Consider the following 25,000-nt stretch of genomic DNA (forward strand, 5'->3'; position numbering starts at 1 on the left):
TAAAGTTAGACAAACTCTACTTTCCAAAACAGAAAACACTCTGCTTTATCAAAGTGATTAAATGGATGTTAAATTAAAACTAATGTCTTAAAGTATAGTAGAAACTAAGGGGTGATGAATCATGATGAAAAGGCATCTCAGTGTCTGATTGCACTGTGCCGTGCTTCCTGTTGTTCCTGTCACACTATTTCTCTGCTGCTAAAAGATTGCATTAAATAGCAATATGCACTGTCCATCCCAGATCTCTTTAAATACTCCTGTTCAGTACTTGATGAAAAGCTTACAAATACCACTCAATTCATTGTCAGTTCTTTTTGATACCATAAAACTAGGAAGCTTTTGAAAGGCTATTATTATGATACACATTATACATGTAACCAGGGCTTGAATTTGGACCAAGGCTGGCAATGCAATACAGTAGTTTCTTATGTTAAAATAAACTATAGATATAGATAGTATAGAGATGGAAGAAGTGAACAGAAAAAAATTTATCAAAGAAGGTACAATCACATATTTTCTATCAATAGTCTGTTATAATAGGAGCAGATACTATAATATGAAAACCAATTTTGCATTTTTATACAAGTAGTTAATCCTAATAGAGCTTTTTTAAAAAAATTTTTTATAAGTACCAGGGCCTGGAGATCAAGACTTCTTTTTATCTTCAAATTTTAAGTGAAAAATAAAGGGATCTACGAACCAGTATTTGGCAGACCAAGTTAACAAGGAAATAGTGTTTTCCACTGTAAATCTCATCCGCAGGTTGTGGCTGTTTTTTCCAATTCACATTTAGTGAAGTAAGAATTGGACTAACACTATACTAAGCACCTTTCCGATCACCCACACATAACCGGGATGTTTAATTAAGTGACATGCTTAATATGCAAACTCAACACATTCAGAAATGCTCCAGCTGAACTAGATTTTAGAAAGACGATTTGCTTATTATAGCAAATTAAAAGTTTGATCCATTTTCATAAGTCTTACACTAACTCTTGAGATTCATTTGAAGGGAGGCATGATCTTTGCATTGTCTCTTAATAACTTTTTGACCCTTTCAACGAGGTACACTTAGAAGTTTAATGTAAATGCATAATTTATTTCTTAAAAAAATCTGAAGTCATCAGCGACCTATTTTAGGATAATATCTAAATGCTTTCGGCTTTTGCCATTTTGAGTCATTTCAAGTTTCATAATTTTTCCTCTCTCATCTCAGAATACATAACCCTGTCTTTATGTCTGTTTACCCAATATTTCTTGGTGCACAGAGCTACATATCAAGTTGGTGCTTAATTCAGCTAATGAGAAGATAAATAAGGGTAAATGAAAGCCATATTTGGTGCATCACTATGGGGAATTTTAGTTCTGTCAGGATAGTAAATATCAAGAGAGAAAAAAAGAAAAATCTCCCAACCAGTTTACTGTGTTTCTTTTCTTCACTCTTGAAGAGTTTAACTGATAGACTGCAGTTTTCACTGGGACACCCATTTTAAACCAGCCATTCCTTTTGATTTCGTTTGGTAGCTGCGTAATGTATTATGTTTCCTTAGACCAAACAAGATGTTTATTTGCCTTCTCACCAGAAAACATCTAAGATAAGTTCTCCCTCCCCTCCTCTATCACACATCTAAATTGTGGTCCCTCGTTAGAATATTTGCATCAATAAAAGTATATATTTAGTGGAAAATATTTCCTTAAGCTTAACACCTAACTTGTGAAGGTATATATATTTTAGAAAGTTATCCATAGTCTTTCAAATCTGATGCTGGTTTTGCCTGTTTAAATATTGATAAAGTAGTATAATCTTCAAAAATAATTTCTGTACTCAGTTAATCTCTGTTTGTCTTTGTCAATGAATTCCTAAAGTAGCTTGCAGCAGCAAAGAAAGGTAATGGGACAGTAACAAAAGTGATAAAGGAGGAATGAAGAAAACGTGTCACTTAAAATGATTCACTTAAAAATGGAGAAGTTCTGCATGTTCTAAACAAGGCCAGTGGAGCAGTCTACATATAACATGTAATTGACATTTGTTGTAAGAAAAGCTAATTTTCTATTTAATAGAATATTTTAAATTTTTAGTAGCCTCAAATGTTTCATTTTGGATGAGCTCATGTACATAGATTTACAGGTGATAGTATTGGCTTATTTGTAATGTTAGAAATCTCTCAGAAGTGTACTTGTGCTTTCCTATGTATATAATTAATTTCAGTTTGTGTTTTGTACATATCTTATGGAAGTAGAGTGTTCAATTAGTTAATTTCTTTTTCTACATATCCTTATGTCTGTATATTGTTTGTGTTAGATGGCAGTTTCCTAGAGGGTAGGCCAGAATCTGCTTAAAATTTGCAGAATATCACATAAATGTGATACATATGATTTTAGGATGGCAATGACATAATGGTTATTTTTATGTCATAAACTTTTAAATGTAAGGAAGACACTCACAAACCATTTCAATAATAAAACATAATTAATTTAACCATGGTGAAATGGCTAATGAACTCTAAAGAATGCAGAGGTAGCAAACTTGCTTAAACTTGCTTGTACATCAAATCAGTCATACTAGCAGCAAGCTATAGGGTAATAAAATTTGTATAAGATGAATTATGATTGTAAACTTGCAGTTTACAATAATAATTGCATGCCTCCATTCATATTACTTTTCTTATAAAGTACCTTTGTTATCAGTTACACATAAAATACTTTTACTTATAGATAGAGTTAATTAAGTGAAAATACTCCATATGCTAAAAAGTGATAAGGGACTGTTAGATGAGAGAGGTGTGACAAGTTTCTCATCACATGATAGACTTTATAGAAGGTATCTACCTATATGCATGTGTATAGCTCTCTACATATATATAATCTAGCTATCTACATATATATAATCTAGCTACATTCTTATCTATCTATTTATCTGGATTGGCAGCCTTTTTAAAGTTTAACCTGTTTGTCTTTCTCTGTTCCTTCATTTCAGTTTCATTCCTTGTTATTTGGAGACAGTATGAGGTAAATTATTCCTGGAAGGAAAGGCATTTTTGTAGATAGATAATTTTTTTCCAAACTGCTTATTCTAACCATTCTTTTTGTTTATCAAAGAACAATTAAGTAAACTGACTATTAAATATTTAAACAACTAAACACATGGGCAACCCACTGGATCAATTAATTTTACAGCATACATTTCAGAATGCCTTTTATTATGATACTTTCAAGTACAGTAATCTATAGGTATGAAAGTATGTTCTAAAAAAATCCAGAAATATTTTTGAAAAGCACTTTTGAATTCCTTTCTATTATTCTATGATATTTCCCCCTCATGTTACAAAATTACATCTAATTAATCCATATTTCCAGATAGCAAGGGATAGAAAATACTCTTTCTTTAGTATGAAATATGAAGTGGTTTTTTTGAGGGAGAGGAATTAATCCATCCTGAACTTCCTTTATTTTTTTCTTCTAACTTTTTTTTTTTTTTTTTTTTTTTAGCTGCATTGGGTCTTTGTTGCTGCATGCAGGCTTTCTCTAGCTGTGGCGAGCGGGTGCTGCTCTTCATTGGGGTGTGTGGGCTTCTCATCGTGGTGGCTTCTCTTGCTGCAGAGCACAGGCTCTAGGTGCACGGGCTTCAGTAGTTGTGACACGTGGGCTCATTAGTTGTGGCTCACAGGCTCTCGAGCACGGGCTTTGTTGCTCTGTGGCATGTAGGATCTTCCCGGACTAGGGCTCGAACCTGTGTCCCCTGCATTGGCAGGCAGATTCTTAACCACTACGCCACCAGGGAAACCCCTAACTTTGTTTTCATTATTAATTTCTCCTTTGTTTATGATATAAAGTGCCAGACTCGAAAAGTTTGAACCGTGTTAAAAATGACTCTGAGGATAAATTGTGAACCATGTCTGTTAATCTTTTTCTGTTTTCAAAGACACATGTTGTCCCAAGAATTTGTTCAAAAGTGGTATTTATATAAATACTTGCTTTTATTTACAGTAAATGTGAATTGTTTTCTCTAGGAAAGAAAATGATTGCTTTTTCAAAGGTTGCAAACTTGGCAAGTTGACAAGTTGTCTGATTACTTGCTGGTTAGTACAAGCAGTGCCTTCAAAGAGTGTGACTGCCGCCCAACCGAGTAGATAGATACGTCAGGCTTCTGTGCAGGAGGACTTCCTGTTCGCCTCTCTTGCCAACCTTTTCCTGTCTCTCCACTGCCTTTCTCTCTTTCTCTCAGACTTTCCCCCTGGCTTTTCCTTACTTTGTATTTTCCTTGCTTCATCTTTCGCTTCTGCTTCTTTCTCTCCCTCCTTATTTCCTTTTCTTTTTGACTCTTTAACTTTTACAACTTTGAAGGAGAAGGAAATGGTAGAAAGGACATTTTGAGCAAAATACTTTATTTTTCAGTTTACTGAATAACCTTTGAGTAATCTTTAGATTTCTGGACTTCCCGGTATAAGTTTAGTTAGCTTGAAATAAGAAAACGTTTAAAGGAGAAGCTAGAATACGAGGCTTATGATCCCTTCTTGGAGAGGACCTATCTATGTAGCTATTTTCTGGGGATATGTAAGTAAATAAATAAATATCCTATATGAGTTACTACAAGTACTCATGTAGTAATATGTATTACTGTGTGTATTTTTCTAGTACTGTGTATTTTATATATATATATATATATATTAAATTTTGAAGACAGGTTATATTTTATGAAGAAGTACACTGCACATACATTCTTTTTACTAGCTTTGATAGCAGATATTTAAATGTGTATTTTTCCAGTCGTTTAATCTTTATCATATCTATCTTAATCATACCTGTAAATCATTTCAAAAGGCTTTCATTTGTAGCACTGTGACATTGATGAGATTATCAATTATGAAGTATTGAGAAAACTGACATGTAATTGTTTATTTCTAATTATGCTAGTCAAAGCAACACATCTTAGCATAATATGTAAGAGGTGTGGAACGTAAAGGTGGAATCTGATGACATCTGATGCCTCTGGAAAGCCAGTGTCTAAATACTGCAGTACCTAAAATATCATTGCTAAATAGTTAAATAATATAACAATTATTCTATAAAAATGATTGGTCATCACTACTAAAGAATTTGGTAGGGGTGCCATATAGCTCTGAAGTAGGTTAACAGACGTTTGGTAACGTCCACTCTTTCTCCTTCTGTCTCTGTCAAGGTGCCTGTGTCAGTGGCCATGATGACTCCCCAGGTGATCACCCCTCAGCAAATGCAGCAGATCCTTCAGCAGCAAGTCCTGTCTCCTCAGCAGCTCCAAGCCCTTCTCCAGCAGCAGCAGGCAGTCATGCTGCAGCAGGTAATGTGGATTACCTGCTTTGGAGTGCTAGCACCCGTGTTGACAGTGCCATGGGCATATAGGACAATTCCTTCTCCACTGGGAAGGACAACCTGTCAGCATGCTAGGACATAAATGTAGCACGTTAATTGCAGAACTGAGTAGTAAAAGTTAGATCCCTTAGTCTTTTTAAATTCATTAACGTCTAGAGTAAGAGCAGAAATAGGTAGCATCTCAACATGAGATAAAGCAATATTTAAATATTCAAATACTTAGGTGCTTTGGATTTATAGACTTGCCAACAAAAGTGCAAGGAGACTTACAGATAATTGTTGCTTTTGAAATTTCTAACCCTTCAACCCTCCTTTTAGTTCACATAAGTATGAAATTGGAACTGGCTGTTTTGTTACAGTAGGGGAAGTAATGTCCCAAACTTTCCTTTCCGCAATAAATTCAGATTTTAGGAATAGAAGTAGCTACTAACCAGAACAAAGTTGAACAGCTGAGCCACCAATTCATGAGGTTAATCTTTTTTAAATAGCAAAACTAATGTTCCTAATATGTACATTATTAGAGCTTTGAGTTTATATAAAGTGGACTTTATGTTATAGGCTTACTTCTCATAGAGAAAATAATGTGCTTTACCTAAATTCTTATAGATTTAACGACTTGCTAGGTTTTGTGATGATGACCACAGGCCAGTTACTTATATTTCTAAGTCTGACGTTCTCCTGTCCATCCGATGGATTACAATTTTTTCCCAGTAAGAACTGGTCACTCTAATTTTATGTAACTCTATAGTTGGTTCTTATAGATGGTAGAGTAGAACCTATTTTTATGTGCTATTAATGCTGCAGATATAATCATCGAGGGTATTCATTTGGCTCTAGCCATTTAGAATACAGATCTTCTATACCCTTTCGTTTAGGATACTTTGGATTCTGGATTGGAAAGTTTCAGAGCTGCCTTGGAAAAGACAATGTATGTGTAGATCTGTCTCCTGGAATCCAATGCGTATTTGTGGTTGTTCTTGTGAGACGAATCTTAATGGAGACTCTACCCTGTGCCAGTCTAGAGGAGTTTAGGAGGTTTATAATACATGCAACTTTTGCCTTTATTTATTAAAGTCAAAATGGTTTATTCAGCAACAACTACAAGAGTTTTACAAGAAACAGCAAGAGCAGTTACATCTTCAGCTTTTGCAGCAGCAGCAACAGCAGCAGCAGCAGCAACAGCAGCAGCAGCAACAGCAGCAGCAGCAGCAACAGCAGCAGCAGCAACAGCAGCAGCAGCAACAGCAGCAGCAACAGCATCCCGGAAAGCAAGCAAAAGAGGTAGGATCCGGCCGGCTCACCCACGCAGAGGAGGGCGAGGCTGGCAGGGGCACTGGGAGGCCGGGGCAGTGTCAGACCCTCCTTTCACCAGGCTCTTGCTGTCCAAGGTGCATTATTATACATTTGTACTGAGCTTCATAACAGTAACAGGAGAGCTCTCCTGCCCTACTTTTTTTGCAGCGTGGGACTTGAGAGTTACGACCCAATGCTGCCGTCGTCTACTGTTCACTGACGAATCACAGTGTACAAAGAGCAAGCTGTGTGGTGGACAAAGTACTGATTATCTTGTATCCACTGAGAATCTAAGTTGGTGAGGGAACCTTATCTTTCTCAGTGGTGCAGCTCAGAGAGCAGGCATGCAAATTGAGCCTGTGGCTGGGAGTTGCGGGGGGGGGGGGGAGGGGAAACCAGGGAGAAAGTGGTTGAGCCCAGATTTCAAAGTCACAGGCCCCTGATTAATGAACTGCTACTGTAGGTTTGGAGTGGCGAGTAGAAAGTTCCAGTTTGATATGCTCATAAATCAAACTGACAAGCTGGCTTCTCAGGCCTACCTTGCACTTGTCAGCAAACTGCATCAAATATAAACATAATACAAACAAAACACATTGAAGTAGTTAAATTGATCAGCAGGTAACAGAGCCGTTGTCTTCAAGCTGCCCATTAGGCAAACGTAGAGGAAACAGTTTTGACCCCCTGAGGCTTTGTTTCTGTTTGGATTTGTGAATAGAATTTCACACAGCCATCAACTACAGAATAGAAATTGCTCCCTTATTTCTCCGGAGGCTTTGGGCAATCCACATGACTTGCTCCGTTATGCAGTCTGTTTTCCAGTGAGCGCATCAGAAGTTTCTCTTTTCCCCAAACTAAAAAGGAAAGGTCTTCCACAGCAGCTTGTCTTTCTCTGAAGTGTGACTGCCTTCTCATACCCTCCCGAGTCCAAAAGAAGTCTGCTTTGTCTTGTAATGCCTCCCAAAATGGGAACTTACACTTTTCCTTCCAGTAAGGGGCACTTTTTTTGGCCTTGAACATAATTCTACCTTTCATATATTCCAATAAGAGAGAAGAGGAAGAGAGAGAGAGCTAACAGGCCTGTCCTATGAAGGCTACATCCCAGTTTACTAACAGATCACTAGAGACCACAGTCATGGACTTCTGCAGATCAAACTTATTCAGTTGGAAAGAAAAAAGTGTTGTTGAGGTTGACTGTTTCCGTAAAGTGTCACTCTTTGAGTCTAGGTAAATTTTTTATCATCTGCAATAAGCTTATTTTTAAAAAGTCTGAACTTTTGTGACACACTTTCTCTAGACCTTGTTCCGTCCCCTTTCAATGCAAGTTCCTTGGTTCTCTGTTGCTGTGTTAATATTTGAAAGAAAAGCAACTGAAAATCTAGAGCTTGCTCACATTCTTCCCTTGAGCTTTGACAATGGGATGACCATTCGCAAACGTACCGGGGCGATGAAAGAAGCTTATGTCTCTCTGTAGGAGGGCTGTTTGCACAAACCCTGGTCTCTGCCATCCGTTCGCTCACTGGGTTGGGTTTTCTGACACCAGCAGCAGCAGCAGCAGCAGTTGGCGGCCCAGCAGCTTGTCTTCCAGCAGCAGCTCCTCCAGATGCAGCAACTCCAGCAGCAGCAGCATCTGCTCAGCCTTCAGCGTCAGGGACTCATCTCCATCCCACCTGGCCAGGCGGCCCTTCCTGTCCAGTCGCTGCCTCAAGGTACATACAAACCGCCACGCGCGCTCCATTTCTCAGCTTGCACTTGCTGCCACTGTGTGGCCTGTCTACATTACACCTTGAGAACTTTCGTTTTTATAACCTTTATGTTTATTATTAAAGCATGATTGTTATGAAAATGAAAACACGACGATCCAAAACCTTTGGGACGCAGCAAAAGCAGTTCTAAGAGGGAAGTTTATAGCAATACAGTCCTACCTCAGGAAGCAAGGAACATCTCAAATAAACAACCTAACCTTACAACTAAAGCAACTAGACAAAGAAGAACAAACAAAACCCAAAGTTAGTAGAAGTTTGGAGTTTGGGATTAACATATACATTCTACTATGTATAGAATAGATAACCAAAAGGGACCTGCTATATAGCACAGGGAACTCTACTCAGTATTCTGTAATAACCTGTATGGGAAAAGAATCTGAAAAAGAGTGGATATATGTATACGTATAACTGAATCACTTTGCTGTACACCTGAAACTAACACACATTGTAATTCAACTATACTCCAATATAAAACAAAACTTAAAAAAGGAAATGACTGTTAACATGGTTGCATGCCCCTTTTTCTTGAGCCTCAGAAGTTTTACTCCACACTGCTTTCTAAGTGTGCAGTAAACTGCTTTCAAGTGCTTTGTTAGATATTAAATGTGTATTTCTTAGTCTTATGGAAGAAAATGTATAAGGGCAACACAATTCAAGCTATTGAATTCAAGCTATTGAATACACACTGAATATCTGCAGGGAATAGGATTAGTGGGAAGGCTAACAACACTCCATTTAACATAAGTGAGCTGATAGGAGTTTTGGTGGACAACTGATAAGAAAAAGATAGACGCTCCTAATCTTCACGTTATATATAAAAGGAAGGCTTTATGTATTTCTACAGAGAATAGTCCCAGTTATGCTTTGGGGGACCTCATCATGTATCCTGGGACCATATTGAGCTTCCTTTCTCTAAAAGGATATTGCGTATACATGTACTGTATTGTGAATTATAGCTTTAAAAAGCTGGCAATTGTATTCTTGTTTTTCTGATAAGAAAACTTCGGATGTACTTTGATAATTCAATAATACAATACCATACAAATATACAATTGTATATATTCATTATTTGAGTCAACTTTTGGGAAATGGAAAGAGTTCTAAGTAAAAAAAAAATGAAAAAGAATGGTAAACAGAGTGATTCTTTGTGTGCTGAAATTCTCAATACAGGTAAAAGTTATGTATCCATAAACATCCTAAAAGCATATTCTAATTTCCATTTGAATTTTGTTGGAACGACTTTAATCCAAGTGAACTTTCATTCAGGTCGCTTATATTTGTTCCAAAGGGGCTCACATTGCAGTAGTACTTGCTGTGCATTTTTCTGACTCTATAGGATACACTGAAGAAAATCAAGAACAATTAAATATACAAAAATTATAATTAGGCTAATAAAAGAGTCTTTTAAATACACATAATTATTATTTGGGGCACATTAAATTATAAACACTGTGGTAAATGTTTTTCTCTTTATTTATCAAATTACTGTCTCCATGGCTTATTTTTCCCAGAATTCCTCTTTCATTTGACTTCAGATCCTCTAATTCACCTGACTGAATCACTCCTAGGAAATCAAGAAACATAACGTTTAAATAGTGAAAAAAGGGGCTTCCCTGGTGGCGCAGTGGTTGAGAGTACGCCTGCCAATGCAGGGGACACGGGTTCGTGCCCTGGTCCGGGAAGATCCCACATGCTGCGTAGTGGCTGGGCCCATGAGCCATGGCTGCTGAGCCTGCATGTCCGGAGCCCGTGCTCCGCAACGGGAGAGGCCACAACAGTGAAAGGCCCGCTTACCGTAAAAAAAAAAAAAAATAGTGTAAGCAAAACAAGGCAATAAACCCACTTTTCTGTGTCATTCCAAAGAGAATTGGAATAAACCATAGTGTCACCACAGCAGTGAATGTTCTATTCACAAATAATTGTTTTTTTGGAAAAATAAATACAACTTGAGGACAAAGAAAGAAGGTTTAAAAAATAAAGACGTTTGGGCCTCCCTGGTGGCGCAGTGGTTGAGAGTCCGCCTGCCGATGCGGGGGATACGGGTTCGTGCCCCGGTCTGGGAGGATCCCATGTGCCGCGGAGCGGCTGGGCCCGTGAGCCATGGCCGCTGAGCCTGTGCGTCCGGAGCCTGTGCTCCGCGACGGGAGAGGCCACAGCGGTGAGAGGCCCGCGTACAGCAAAAAAAAAAAAAAAAAAAAAAAAAAAAAAAAAGACGTTTATAAATTAGTTCAACGTAAATATAGATTTCTTTCATAGAAACTGTACTAAAACAGAAGCAATAAATTTATGTCATTGATTTTCTTAGTAAAATTTAAATAAAGTCTATACTTGGGATCTGGGTTTTTTTCTCTCTTCAGTAGGGAAATATAATTTTATTTGAGTAAAACCATTCAAACAAACATTTCAAGAATGTTTAAACATGTTTAACAGTAGTTCTTAAACTTTTTTTTTTTTTTTTTTTTGCGGTACACGGGCCTCTCACCATTGTGGCCTCTCCCGTTGCGGAGCACAGGCTCCGGACACGCAGGCTCAGCGGCCATGGCTCACGGGGCCCAGCCGCTCCGCGGCATGTGGGATCCTCCTGGACCAGAGCGCGAACCTGTGTCCACTGCATCGGCAGGCAGACTTTCAACCACTGCGCCACCAGGGAAGCCCATTCTTCCAAAACAAGCATACAAATATCTTGCGAACAAGAAAATTCATTATGATATAATCATTCTAATAGTGTTCAAATGAAAATTTTCTCTAATTTCTGAGCTTTCTTTTGATAGAATTATCTTCCTTTTTTTTCTTCTATTTGTTTTTTTCCTTCCAGTTTTATTGAGATATAATTTACATACAGCACTGTATAACTAAGGTGTGCAGCATAATGATTTGACTTACATACATCATGAAATGATTGACCTACAACACTGGGTTAGTTCCTGATCTGCACAGCATAGTGATTCGCTATTTCTCTACCCAACAAAATGATCACCACTTACTTTCTTCTATTTGTATTCTCCGTAAGATATATGAGAAATAAAACTCACAGAATGGAGAACATTGAGGGAAAGGAAGTAAATCTGAAAACATATCTGGGTTTGAGCAGAAAGTGTAGTTTTTAAGAAACATTTTTAATTGAAGTGTAGTTGATTTACAATACTGTGTTAGTTACAGGTGTACAGCAAAGTGATTCAGGTATATATATATATATATATATATATATATATATATATATATATATATATATATATATTATTTTTTAGATTCTTTTCCCTTACAGGTTATTCCAAAATATTGAGTATAGTTCGCTGTGCTATACAGTAGGTCCTTGCTGGCTATCTATTTTATGTATAGTAGTGTGTGTATGTTAATCCCAAACTCCTAATTTATCCCTACCCACCACTTTTCCCCTTTGGTAACAATAAATTTGTTTTCTGTGTCTGTGGGTTTATTTCTGTTTTGTATATAAGTTCATTTGTATCATTTTTTATTTTTAGATTCCACATATAAGTGATATCATATGATACTTGTCTTTCTCTGTCTGGCTTACTTCACTTAGTATGATAATCTCTAGGTCCAAACAAAAAAGATGGAAGTCATCATTGTGTTTTCAGCTGTTTAGATGAATGTGTGAAAAGTGCCATTGTGGAGAGTCCCATCAGCCAAACACAGGCAGAATGTGTCATAAGCCAGCTACAGTAAAGGAACATAAATTCATAGTACTCTTCTGGAATCTCAGAGTGGGAGAAAGTGAAGAAATAATTGTTAGATAATGTAAGCGCTGAATCATTTCTGCCTCAGTTACTGGTTATTTTGGACAATTAATTTTTTTTTTAATCAATTTTCAGTTCACTTTGCCTCAGGTTTTTGGTTGGCTGATTAGCCACAAATAATAGCCATATGAAAACCAAGCAGGATTAACATGCAATGATGATATTCTCACTGTATCTTTAAAAATATGCTATATTTGCAATATTTACCCCCATGATTTAACACAGCTTGCTCAGACTACTTTTAAAGTTACAATTTCTTTCAACTGTATAAAAATATGTACAAGAGAATCAGATAGATGTAACAAAATCATAATTTTGATGAGATTTACAGACATTTTTCTCTATATTGCAAAATGATGTAATGTATTTTATCATTTTAAAGTAAGGCATTTTAAATATTAAGCATTTCAAGTCATCATGAACATTACTATAATATTGGATTTTAATGTGAAATAGGCAATTAAATTACGATCTCTAAGTATGTATATAGAGTGACTGTAGGTATACAGAAGTCAAAAAAGGATGGATTTGTAAATCAGTCTTGAATAAAATACTGATTATAAAGCTATTTGATACAATGTGTACTTTAAATATCAACTAGTAATTAATTAGTGACATATTTTCATGACTCAGTACCACTGTCTACAGGTGAAAAAATAGGAAATTATTGTGACATGCACTTTAAACTTTGATATGTTTTTGACATAAGATAGAAGTCAGTGTATCCCAATACACAATATATTCATAGGTTTAGTATTACTATAGGGATATACACACACACACACATATTTATTTGTATATGTGTACATATGTTTAATTACAACTTTTAAAATATTTTTGAATTTGTAGAATCTATCTAAAACAAACATTTTCATTACCAATCTGAAAGACCAAACAGGGAATGCTAGATAACCAGCCAGTCCTGTTTTAAACTAACACCTTGTAGAACTAGATGAGCTTGGAATCTGTTGAACAATAAAGAAAATGATATCTTTTAAAATAAAATATAATATTGTCCTTCATGCTGAGTTAGGACTGTGCTGAAGTTTTTCTTTGGCATCAGTATTCAGCCAAAGTCAGCTATTTGGCTTGGACTTCATGCTTTGCTTATGGAAATCTAAATAGCCAAATGGCTCCTTCAGCACCGCTCTGGCATCCTTGATTTTTTTGCTTAATCTGTGATCATGGGCTTACATAGAACATATATCTAATCAGGGTAACAGCACCAGCACTATGAACAAGGTACGTCATGCAGAATTGTTGTTACCATTTTAGTATTCCCTTTCAAATACCAGTAAATCTTCTATTTGTAATTTAGGAAAATCTCCTTTGGGGTTTTACATGCTGAAAACAACATCAATGAGCTAAAGTTTGAAGGTACATTTATTACAGCTTGGAATAAAACTTTGCAAAGTTACTTGTGAATGCTGTTATGCATAAAAACTAACTTAGGGATAAATAAATACATAGGGAAATATTAAAAATATGTTGAGTTAGTTGTTGAGAAAATTTAAATGAGATACGAAGAGGGAGATTAAATTATATCATAATTCTAATTGTTGTAGAATTGTTTAGTATACTAACATACATATATTAAAATGGGTTTAATACCATTTAGACCATCTGTCTTTAAAAAAAAGTTCTATTTGTCAATTCTTTATGTGTTGAGGGAAGACTTAAAAGGAAAACGTCAACTTTGCCACATTAAAATGTCACGATCAAGAAAAATAAGATATCATTGTTTTTGTAATAGAATACCAAACTGTAAAAATGCAGCCTGTAAAAATTTTCATAGTAAAATCATAGCAGGAATTTTTTTTATATCAGATACATTCCTGTATCCCAGAAATTCTTTCCTTGGTGGAGATATTTGCCTTTGGTCTCAGTTTCAGCCAAATAGCTATTTTTACTTCTTGTAATTCAGCATTTGGATGAAATGTGTATTAGGTACACCTGTCATTGAAAGTACATTTTAAAGATGGGCATTTTACCTACAGGTTATAGTAAGCCCCTAGTCAAATACAGATCAATAAGATGTTAGGTTTGGCAAATTATAAATGAATACTTGGCTTTCTGAAGGTAGCTCAGAAACTGGAATAATGGTTGCCACTGGAGAGGAATACTGGGGACCCAGAGGTCAGGGCTGGTAGGGAAATTTAATTTTGCACTGCATACCCTTCTCTGTGATTCAATTATTTTTGCCATGCGTATATACTAGTTTTTCAAAATGCAAAATTTAAGATGAAAAGTGAAAATTAATGATAATATTTCAATAATTTCAAGTATTGAATATCAAATCATTCAATAAAATATATGAATAATACAAATACTTTTACCAAAATTCACTTTTATTACTTCTAATTGTAAATAACCCTAGAATATAAGTCAATTAAAAATTCACAGTAGACTGACTTTATATCATACTATATTAAAATTATTTATTTAATATTAAAAAGTAATTACTGGATGTAAAAAATAAAAGGACATGGAAAGAATCATTTATTTTTGAGTGTGAAAAAGATGCTCATGTAAGTTTTACCAGTAAGTGAAACTTTTACCCCTTGTATGCCCCAAGAATGTATAATCTAGATATGAATGATAAAATTCTCATTAATTCTTAGCACAGTGCTTGGCACCCAGTATTCTGCAAACTCTAACTCTAGAAATAAAGAATGATTATTTAATTGCTTTATCTGTCATATTATATGCAATCTGATTAGGAATTCTTCTTTTTATTCTCTCAACTCCTGGAAAAAGAAACTTTTTAATGCTTATTTGTAGTCCTGGCAGTGAATGAAGCCCAAGTCACCATACAAAAGTAGAATAGGGTTTCTCAATGTTTTGTGGGCCCGGAATTTTTAAATTATGAAATTATAAAACTTTTCAGCCGTAGTATTGTATGTGTATATCCTTGAAATATGTTTTAAAGGAAAAATGAATAATTTTCACTTAAGATTTTAAGTTGACTATTATTCTGTGATACTCTAGTCCACTGATTCCCGGATTGTGCTTGCCACTACAATAGTGTTCTGGTCCATTGAACAGCTCTTTTATTTATTGTTTGTTTGTTTATTTATTTATTTATTTGTGGCTGTGTTGGGGCTTCCTTGCTGCGTGTGGGCTTTTCTCTAGTTGTTGCAAGCCGGGGCAACCCTTCATTGCGGTGCACGGGCTCCTCATTGCGGTGGCTTCTCTTGTTGAGGAGCACGGGCTCCAGGTGCACAGGCTTCAGTAGTTGTGGCGTGCGGGCTCAGTAGTTGTGGCTCACAGGCTCTAGAGCACAGGCTCAGTAGTTGTTTCACACGGGCTTAGTTGCTCCACTGCATGTGGGATCTTCCTGGACCAGGGCTCAGACCCATGTCCCCTGCATTGGCAGGCAGATTCTTAACCACTGAGCCACCAGGGAAGTCCCTGAACAGCTCTATTAAGTAATATTCATTGAGTTTTTACTCACTGCAGGCACTCATATAGGTGCTGGGGATAAAGCCATGATGAAAACAGACAGCAAACTCTGCCATCATAAAACTTACATTTTAGTGTAAAAAATGTAACAAGACAGACTGTAGAAGACAGACAATAAGTCAAGTAAAATATATAGTGGTAACTGTTAAGGAGAAAACTTAAAAAGCAAGGATAGGAAAAAATTAAGCAACCACAGGAGATGGGAGGAGTTGAACTTGTATACAAGGTAGCCAGGGAAGGAGTCCTGGGAAGGGGCTGTGTGAGTAATGACCTGAAAATGAGAGGGGAACTCGGCCACGTATTAGCTCTTGAGCAAGTTACTTAACTTTTCTGTGCCTCAGTGTCTAAAATGAAAATAATGATGGTAATAATAATAATAAAAACAATAATAGTGGTTTGGGCATTACATTAGTTATTATGTATGAAGCCTTTGGAAAAGTAACTGGCATATGAGAAGCACTATATAAGTATCTGTTAAATAAAACGGACAAAGAAACCTGCTAGAGGAGTGAGTTGGGGTCAGAGGAGCTGTATAAACAGGAGCTTGGTTTTGGACATGTAAGAATTGAGAATTTGTTAGGATTATGTGGAGAGGCCAAATAGGCAGCCTGCAGTTCAGGGAAAGGGCCTGGGTTGGAGATCACTTGAATCCTAAGCCTATACCTGGTATTTAAAACTGAAATAAATTAGTGTAATTGTAAAAAGAATTTGTTGAGTTAATTTTTTTCCTTCAAACATATTTGCAAAACACTGAGTTAAAGAAAGAGACTCAAGTTTTCTTTGTTACTAGACAGATATCTCAGAACTGTTTTACTTGCTAACATGAATCACAGGTCTCCAAGATGGAAACAACAGACTTCTGAGATCTCTTAGACTAACAGCATTTAGAGAGTACTGTTCCATAGAACACAGTTACTGCCTGAAAAAGTAAATTACTTCTTGCCTAACATCAAAACATAAAAAACTCCCCAAACTTTCAAAATGCTGCAAAATGGATTGGCTAGTTGTTTCATTTTCATAAATAGTTTTGTATCCATAGAAAATAGCTAAGCAAGTTGATGCGAAAACTTTGTCTCATGGGCAATGTAATAGTTTACTTAAAAACAAATTCCCCCCAAATTATCTGTACATTGGAATCATCTGTGGAGCTTCAAAAGCTACTAGAAATTGTGATTTGATTTGTTGGGGCTATGGTCATGGCACTGGAAATTTTAAAAGATCCCCAAGTGATTCTAATATGTAGATGCTTTGGGGAGCTAGTTTCGCTAACAGGAATCTCTTTTTGACATTATTTATTCTCTGTCCCTTATTTAAAATAGTTAAAAGTAAATATTTAAAATATATAAATATTGAATATTTTTAAAATATTATTTTAATTAAGGATCGTTATTTGGATGATGAGCAGGTTATTTATTTATCAAATGTTTATGTTCCTACTGTTTGTCACCCTATCATTGTGATATCATGGAGATACCACTAATTTTGAAGGCAAGTGAATAGTATAATGGAATTCTACTTTTAGAAGGGAAGTGGATATTTAGGTTAACTAAATTATTAATAAAATCCAAAAACTAAATTATTAATAACATCTTCAACTGGTATAGTTTCAAAAAACATCTAAGAGTCTTTAGCCAAAATATAAAATGTTATTAGCCACTCAGTCTGTTAGAATCAACTAGTACCATTTATAATTCTTTAGACATTGGCCTTATAGGAGAGCAATGGTTATAAATAGTGTGCCCTTTAAGAGTCACAGGACTTCCGTGTGCAAACCGATATGTCTTCAAGAACTGTGTGAACCCGTTTTAATCAATTAAATCAACAAGTATTTCTTGAGCACATACCAGGCACTGTTCTAGGCACTGGGGGGTCTACCAGTAAAATAAGAAATCCCTGCTCTTAGAAAATGGTGGAGGGAGACTGTAAAACAAATAAATAATATAGTTTAGGGGCCAATAAATGCCCTAAAGAAAAATAAAGTAGGGTGAGGTGTAAGGGCACGATAAAAGGCAGGTGGGGAGGGGCAGTGGTTGATAAGTGTGGGCAGAGACCTCTTACAGGAGGTGACCCTTGAACCACCTGAGAGAAGCGAGGGAAGAAGTCGTGATAAGATTTGCAACCAGAGGGGCCTAGGCTGTGAGGGCCTCCAGAGGAAAGCTCGAAAGGGAGCAAATGTTTGATGCATTCGAGAAAGAGCAGAAGGCTAGTATAACAGAATGCAACGGAGAGAGATAGCAATGGATGAGGTCAGAGAGACAGGCCGGAGCCAAATAATAACTGCCAGCACCTCATGGGCCATGGTAAGTTTTTGTTGTTGTCTCTAAGTTCAAAGCCATTGGAGGCTGGAAAGCCATTGGAGGCTGGAAAGCCATTGGAGGGTTTGTTGGGGAAGTGCCATGACCTCATTTACCTTTAGAGAGATAACTTTGGGCTGATAGATGAAAAGTAAATTAGCCAAAGCCAAGGTGAAAACAGGAAGACAGTCAGGAAGCTGTAGCAGTGGTCCAGGCAAGAGCTGACGGTGGAGCAGAGAGGCAGCAGAGAGTTCTGATGCAGACGATGTGCTGATGCTCTCACAGAAAAGGATTTACTGGTGGAGTTTTGCTGTTAGGACACCTAACACATGCAGCCAGGTAACAAAAAGTCATGGTCAGAAAAGTTTCAGTATCCCAGGTTAAAGCTAGAATTAAAGCAATCTTTATATAGAAATTATTTCCTATGTAACAGAAATACCTTTCTTTATTAACCCATCCTCTTCTTTTTTAGAAAAAAAACAGCTTTTAGTAACTTTGGGAATCTGAGTTACCCTGTCTTGTCTTTAGTCTCAGGCCATGTCTTAAAATCTTGAGGAGCCAGAATCACCAGAATGACAGCTTTCAGTAACACTGTCTGTTTGAAATTGTGATAGGCATAACAGTTTAAGGTTTCCACTGTGACGAATAATTTGACCAGAAGTTATGTTTGGAACAGTGAGAATTCTTCTGTTGCTCTGGGCTACTTACCACTATGTCTAGATCAATGATTTTTTCCACTTGCAGGGGTAGGGGTGAGAGAGCTCTCCTCACTATCATACTCTGTTATCTTTCCCCAGTCTCCCCTGCCTATTCCATGCCACTTCACTCTCACACAGCTCTCAACTGATCAGCATCACTAGAGCATCTGATGTTGGGGGGGAGGGGCAGGGGAAGTTTGATTAGCATTGTCATCCTTATATCAGATATTGTAGATGAACATAGTAATAAAAAAACATAGATTTTGGACCCCCAGGGCATCAGGTTTGAATTCTGTCCACTGGTTATGAGCTTAGTGATTGGGGCAACATATTTAATCTTTCTGAGCCTCCATGCCCTCATCGATAAAATGTAATGATTCCTAATGTCAGGTGAGGTTAACTTAGATTATGAATGTATAGCGCCAGAATATAGTAGATGCTCAATAAATGATAGCAATTATAATTACAAGTCCATTTTTTCCTGTATATCTTTATTCAGCAGTTTTCATATTTTTAATAAAATATTTTAGGAGCAAAGGCATTCAAGTCAGACTGCCTGGATTTAAATCACAGCTTTATCACACATAAGCTTTGTGATCTTAGATATATTTTTGAACCTCTCTCCCACTTTGCTTCCTTATCTGTAAATAAATTGATTACAATAAAAGTATCAGCTCCATTGGACTGTAGTAAGGATTAAGGAGCATAAGGTATATAAAGAATATATGAAGGCATAGAAATTGGCATATATAAGTAATGTTTTGTAAGTCAAATACTGTAAATAACAGTCTCTCAATTCCTTATTTCAAAATTACAGTGAAAAACTAAAGTATTGTACCTAGCTTTTCTATTTTCATTCATCGTAAGTCAGGTAAATTTGCATAATCTGAGCCAGGAATTTGTTTAAAATGAGTAGTTGATTTATTCTATCAGTCATAAAATGAAGGAGAAATTTCGATATTATCTGCTTAATTGATCCATGTAAGTTAGAATACTGGCTTATTCAGGACCTCAAAATGAAATTCAGTTATTTCCTTGGCCATTCTGAGACAGATCAAAATAACTAGATAATTGTCAAATCTATTTTTCTTTTGACTTGAGTGTTTGCTGTTTTCCCCTGACATTTGTGTTTCCCACCTTACTTCTTTTTTCATTTCTTTTGATATGTGTTATTTCCAAATGTTCTTTCAGTTCCTCACTGATAAAAACTTCATACTAGCAATAAGTAAAAGCTTGAATAAAGTTAAATAGTTAAAAAGTTAAAAGCTGAATAGTTTAATTTTCAAATGGAACTTGCTGTGTTTTTTCTACTGATTCTTGATATTATTCCCAATACTATTATTTCTAGTACTGTTCTTTTTTTTTTTTTTTTTGCGGTACGCGGGCCCCTCACTGTTGTGGCCCCTCCCGCTGTGGAGCACAGGCTCCGGACGTGCAGGCGCAGCGGCCATGGCCCACGGGCCCAGCTACTCCGCGGCATGTGGGATCCTCCCGGACCAGGGCACGAACCCGTGTCCACTGCATCGGCAGGCAGACTCTCAACCACTGCGCCACCAGGGAAGCCCTCTAGTACTCTTCTTGAATTGGTAGTCTTTAACAAATAACTGATTATTGAAGAGAAAACGATAGTGCTGATGGTATAAAGTGGTTTATTATCATATATTAATAATTCTGGTAACATCACTTTTGTGGTTGGCCTTAATCCAGTGATAATACTAAGCTCGTTATATGAAATTTACTTTGTTATATTAGTGGGGCTTTCTTTCACTTTATAGCTGGCTTAAGTCCTGCTGAGATTCAGCAGTTATGGAAAGAAGTGACTGGAGTTCACAGTATGGAAGACAACGGCATTAAGCATGGAGGGCTAGACCTCACTACTAACAATTCCTCCTCGACTACCTCCCCCACCGCTTCCAAAGCGTCACCACCAATAACCCATCACTCCATGGTGAATGGACAGTCTTCAGTTCTAAATGCAAGGCGAGACAGGTAAATCTCAGGAGATTATATTCTGTTACATATCACCAAACTTTACTTCACCATTTGTGAAACTAAAAATAATGATTTGTACTTAACAGGGGCAGAATGTGTAGAACAACTAATTAAATAGATAGAAACCTTTAGATTATTTGTATTTATGTTATTTTCATTAGAAAAAAAGCAGTTCAGAGACCAGCAGTTTAATGGATAGAGTGGGGAATTTCCTGAAGAAAGTTATTTGTTAATAAGTGCATGCAGAATTATTGTGTCAATATATTTTTATGGCTAAGATGTTGTGATTAACCTGATTGCTGAAATGAGAACATTTTTACCATTTTAAAACTTAACCAGTTTCAAATAATTAAAGATGCATATATATCCCCCTTGTATATGTTACAAACATGTGTTTACAAATCAGAGAATAGATACACATAAACATATAAACACAGGTATAATAAACCAGAAGATAGAAGATCTGGTTTGCCTTTTTTATTGTTATGGCATGATGGAATTATAAATATATAATAAAAATGAACTTATGATGGTAACTTTCTAAATAAATTTGCCTCAATATTCATAAAGAAAAATTATTTGATTTCAGTTACCAACACTGAGTACATTATATTAGGTAATTTTTCAACTTACTGTTTTATTTTAGTTGTGTAAAAACTGCCTTTGTAAAAGGATCACCCATGTACTTTTTTGTCCATTTAGTTCTATTTATGAAGGCATATCGTTATCTAATCAGGTCCTTTAATGTAATTTACATAAACTATAGAAGCTAAAATATTGCTCAATATGAAAACTATCTTTCTGAAAGATGTAGCATAAGTGTAGGGCTTCTTAACAGAATGGCTTAGTCTCATATGATCTATAGCTGTAAAATTCATATTTAAGTGGAGTGGATTAATAGTGTTCTGTTATGTATGTGAATACCTGCCTAGGTGCCACAAACCCTTTCCCCTAAGCAAATATTTTTTCAAAGAAACGTACATATAATTACAGTACAGTTTAAGATATAATGCTATAGTTTGGTGATGTTTTTTGTCTTCCTAGAAGTATCATAAAAAATTTTTCTTGTTAGCTTTCATTATTATAAAATGGTATGCCTTTGAATGCTTTCACGCTGTTATTTTAATTGAGAGTAATTTGATGATTATATAGTTCAGAAGTTGGTTGATGTCTCTAGGATCTGTCTATCTGATATAATACTCACTTATCAAAAGTCTTGGATAATTGTAGAAAGAGATAGCTAATAAATACCGTTCCAAAGTAGAATTTTTAAATCAGCTGTAACTAGCAGGAACATATATGGTTCGCACATAAATATTAAACAATGTAAATGATTCTAAAGGTCCATATCTTCCCTAACAAGAACATTTTGAGAATCTATGGTGATTTTCCTATTACTTTCTTAAAAACACAGGGTTTTTTCATTTGACCACATATGAATATATATAGTTTTATTTAGAGGTAAATGTTACGTTAAGGTCATATGGCAGGATTAGCATATGATATCATACAGACCTCTTAGTTTTTCATCGTTTATTAACAGTCATCTTTGGCTCTATTTCTCCTCTAATTGGAACATCATCTAGCCTTGGCAGTTGAACTATTCAATAGAACGATTAAATTTTTCTGACTGCTCTGAGCTGAATTGACCTGTTTTGACCTGTTTGTCACTGATCGTAACCTGACAGGCGCTAGCAGCCTGCAACGATTATGGCTTTTTGAGATCAATCTGATGCCATGTTCTTTTGCTGCAGCTCATCACATGAGGAGACTGGGGCCTCTCACACTCTCTACGGCCATGGAGTTTGCAAATGGCCAGGCTGTGAAAGCATTTGTGAAGACTTTGGACAGTTTTTAAAGTAGGTTTTTTACTTTTTTTAGGGGAGGGAGTGGATTGTATGGGAGTTTTAAGCAGATGGTTGTAAATAAACAAACGAAAGCTGAAGGAAGAAAGTGAAGGTCCATCGTAAGGCACACTGTAAGTTTTCTCTGTGTTCCAACAAGTAGATTAGCAAAGTCAGGCTAAGACGGTTAACTCTTCCTCTTTACCTTTTCATGAGAACATTTTACAAATCATCCAATAAAAGTTTCTGAATGAATGATAAAAGAAGTAGCCTTACTATAGCAGTGTCAATAATAACTGGAAGATGTGTTTGTTGGATTCACTTAAATTTCAAGGTTTCAATAAAAATTTCCACTAACATTATGTGAGAAGTCATATTATATATATATATATATATATATATATATATATACACACATACGTATATTTAAACAAAAGACAGATTTTAAAGGTATATTTTTATTGCAGACTTTATATTTCTTACTTTAAAAATATTTAATGTATTTATTTAACAGCAAGAATAAAAAACTGAAAGTTAATAATAACTAAAATTTTAAGATAGTTGTTATTTTCTCCATGTTGTTACTTGTTGCCCTGAGAATCATAAAGAAACATACATGGCCCTATGTTTGTATGATAGATTATATGGCTTCTCTAGCTTAAAATCAACTTTGTGTATCCTTAATTTCTTCATACAGTGATAATTTTTTTAATTCATAAGAGGTTCTTTTTCAAATGAGAATATGCATCTTTGATGAAATATTTTCCATGCACAATTTCAGTATACAAGAGATCTAAACAGAGAGCTACAGATAGGTTTATGGAGATGAGTAACTTCACAGGCTGAGACTCTTATGTTGTCATGGAGCAGCTAACAGGGTGAATGAACTGTTTCATGCTTCATCAACAATTAAGTTAATTAGCTCATTTGAAATTGCACTGCTTTGTTGCCAGGATGTTGGCAGAAACATCAAAAAGATGTGTTTACAAATGGTAGACTACAGAGTATAGAGCAAAAGCACCTTAACAACAAGGCACAAGTACTTGGCATCATAATAATAACTGTATAACTGAATTACAGTAAGACTTCCACAAGGATTTTTTTAACCTTTTTTTATTTCTGACCAATTAAAAGAAAAAAATGCTTCCTATATTATTATGGATTTTCTACATGGCCTTGAATGAAAATTTGCACTCCTATTATCCTGAAGAGTTGTGAGCTACCATTTTGTTGGATAGGAAACTGATTTGACCGTTCTAAGCAAAGAGAGCTCTTAAAATGTTAAGTAACTTTGCTAAAGTTTTCCTCTCTAAGAAAAATAACATTTGCTAAAATAAAGACAGGATATAAGAATATAATTCTTTAAAGAACTAATTTCATATTTCTTCATTTGAATATATGAGTCCTTATTAATATGTTATATTATTCCTTATCATTAAGGTTATTTAGAGGACTATTGCTGCTATTTCTTCAGTATGGAAATTTAAGCCATAGAACTAGCTCAGTCACCAAATATTTTATTGCTCTAAGTTGTTGTTTCTGACAAAATTCAAAATAAAGCTTTAAGAAAAGAATACATGTCTTTGTTTCAGTATGATTTCCTTTATGGCACATGGAAAGGAGCATTTTTATTCATCTCAGATTTGTATACCTATTTTTATTACTAACAAGCTTATAAATATGAACTCTCATTTTACCCTCCATGGGTCTTTTTCATATTCAAGTTAGTATTTTTGAAAAACTGAAGAAGTTACAATTAAAAAAGCATTTCCTTTCAATTAAATATCAACTTTGTTTCCAAAGACTGACCATTTTTCCAACCCATTAACTTTATAGGGATGACAGAACAAATGACAGTAGATTTTAAGGCCTTTCTTTTAGTCCATTTTTGTTACGATATGCTTACATTCTGTAAGTCAGAGATCTGTGATAAATTCTGTTAATAGAACTAATGCCAGTGTACTGTACTGAAATGAAATATTAGACATATTTCCATACTAGTATTGTCTTTTTCTTAAAAGTGTGTGGGAAATTTGAAGAGAAACAAAATGTTTTATCAAATTAATTTCAGTTATTCAGAAAAAAATATTGATTTAGTGTCTGTGTGGAAAGTGAATTGAAGAAGGTATCACCACTAATACAGATTTTCTTGGAAAGAAGATTTTGCTTTTCTTTTGTAATAATGGAGAGGATTGAGAGTCTTGGGGGGAAAAATGTCAGGGAAGTCAAAAAGCTGTGAAAGGTTTTTAGCTCTCAGGTTTTTTGCTTATCCGTGCTCCAGAAATTTTGTACCCATTGTTTACTATAAAAGGTGATTGAGAAAATATTATTGTGGCATTTTTATTTCTAAAACGCACTAGAAATACATTGTACAGCTTGAGCTGTACTTTGTATCAGACAGCTTATCCATTGGTTTGAAATAAAAGGAAGCTATCCATTATTGCTATTTACCCTACATATGTTTAATAGCAAAGGATAGTAGAAAATATATTGAGTCCCAAATTCCATTTCTCACATTATATCCCCAAATAAACTGGCAGAATTCCT

At 35.6% G+C, this 25,000-nt stretch overlaps 1 protein-coding gene across 9 annotated transcripts in view; it reads left to right on the plus strand.

Moving 5' to 3' along the window:
* The window catches only part of FOXP2 (forkhead box P2), a 533,480-nt gene that overhangs the window by 462,697 nt on the left and 45,783 nt on the right, over window positions 1-25,000 (plus strand). For 8 of the 9 annotated variants that reach the window (XM_082632343.1, XM_082632342.1, XM_082632347.1 and 5 more), the window contains 5 exons: window positions 5,180-5,317; window positions 6,442-6,630; window positions 8,183-8,348; window positions 20,393-20,606; window positions 22,364-22,468. In XM_082632343.1, the coding sequence (XP_082488469.1) occupies window positions 5,180-5,317; window positions 6,442-6,630; window positions 8,183-8,348; window positions 20,393-20,606; window positions 22,364-22,468 (812 nt within the window). The remainder of the gene's footprint in view (window positions 1-5,179; window positions 5,318-6,441; window positions 6,631-8,182; window positions 8,349-20,392; window positions 20,607-22,363; window positions 22,469-25,000) is intronic. The other variant, XM_082632346.1, reaches the window with a different exon arrangement.

The sequence above is a fragment of the Mesoplodon mirus genome (genome assembly GCF_964341445.2).
Source record: "Mesoplodon mirus genome assembly, chromosome: 9".
Taxonomy (NCBI): domain Eukaryota; kingdom Metazoa; phylum Chordata; class Mammalia; order Artiodactyla; family Ziphiidae; genus Mesoplodon; species Mesoplodon mirus.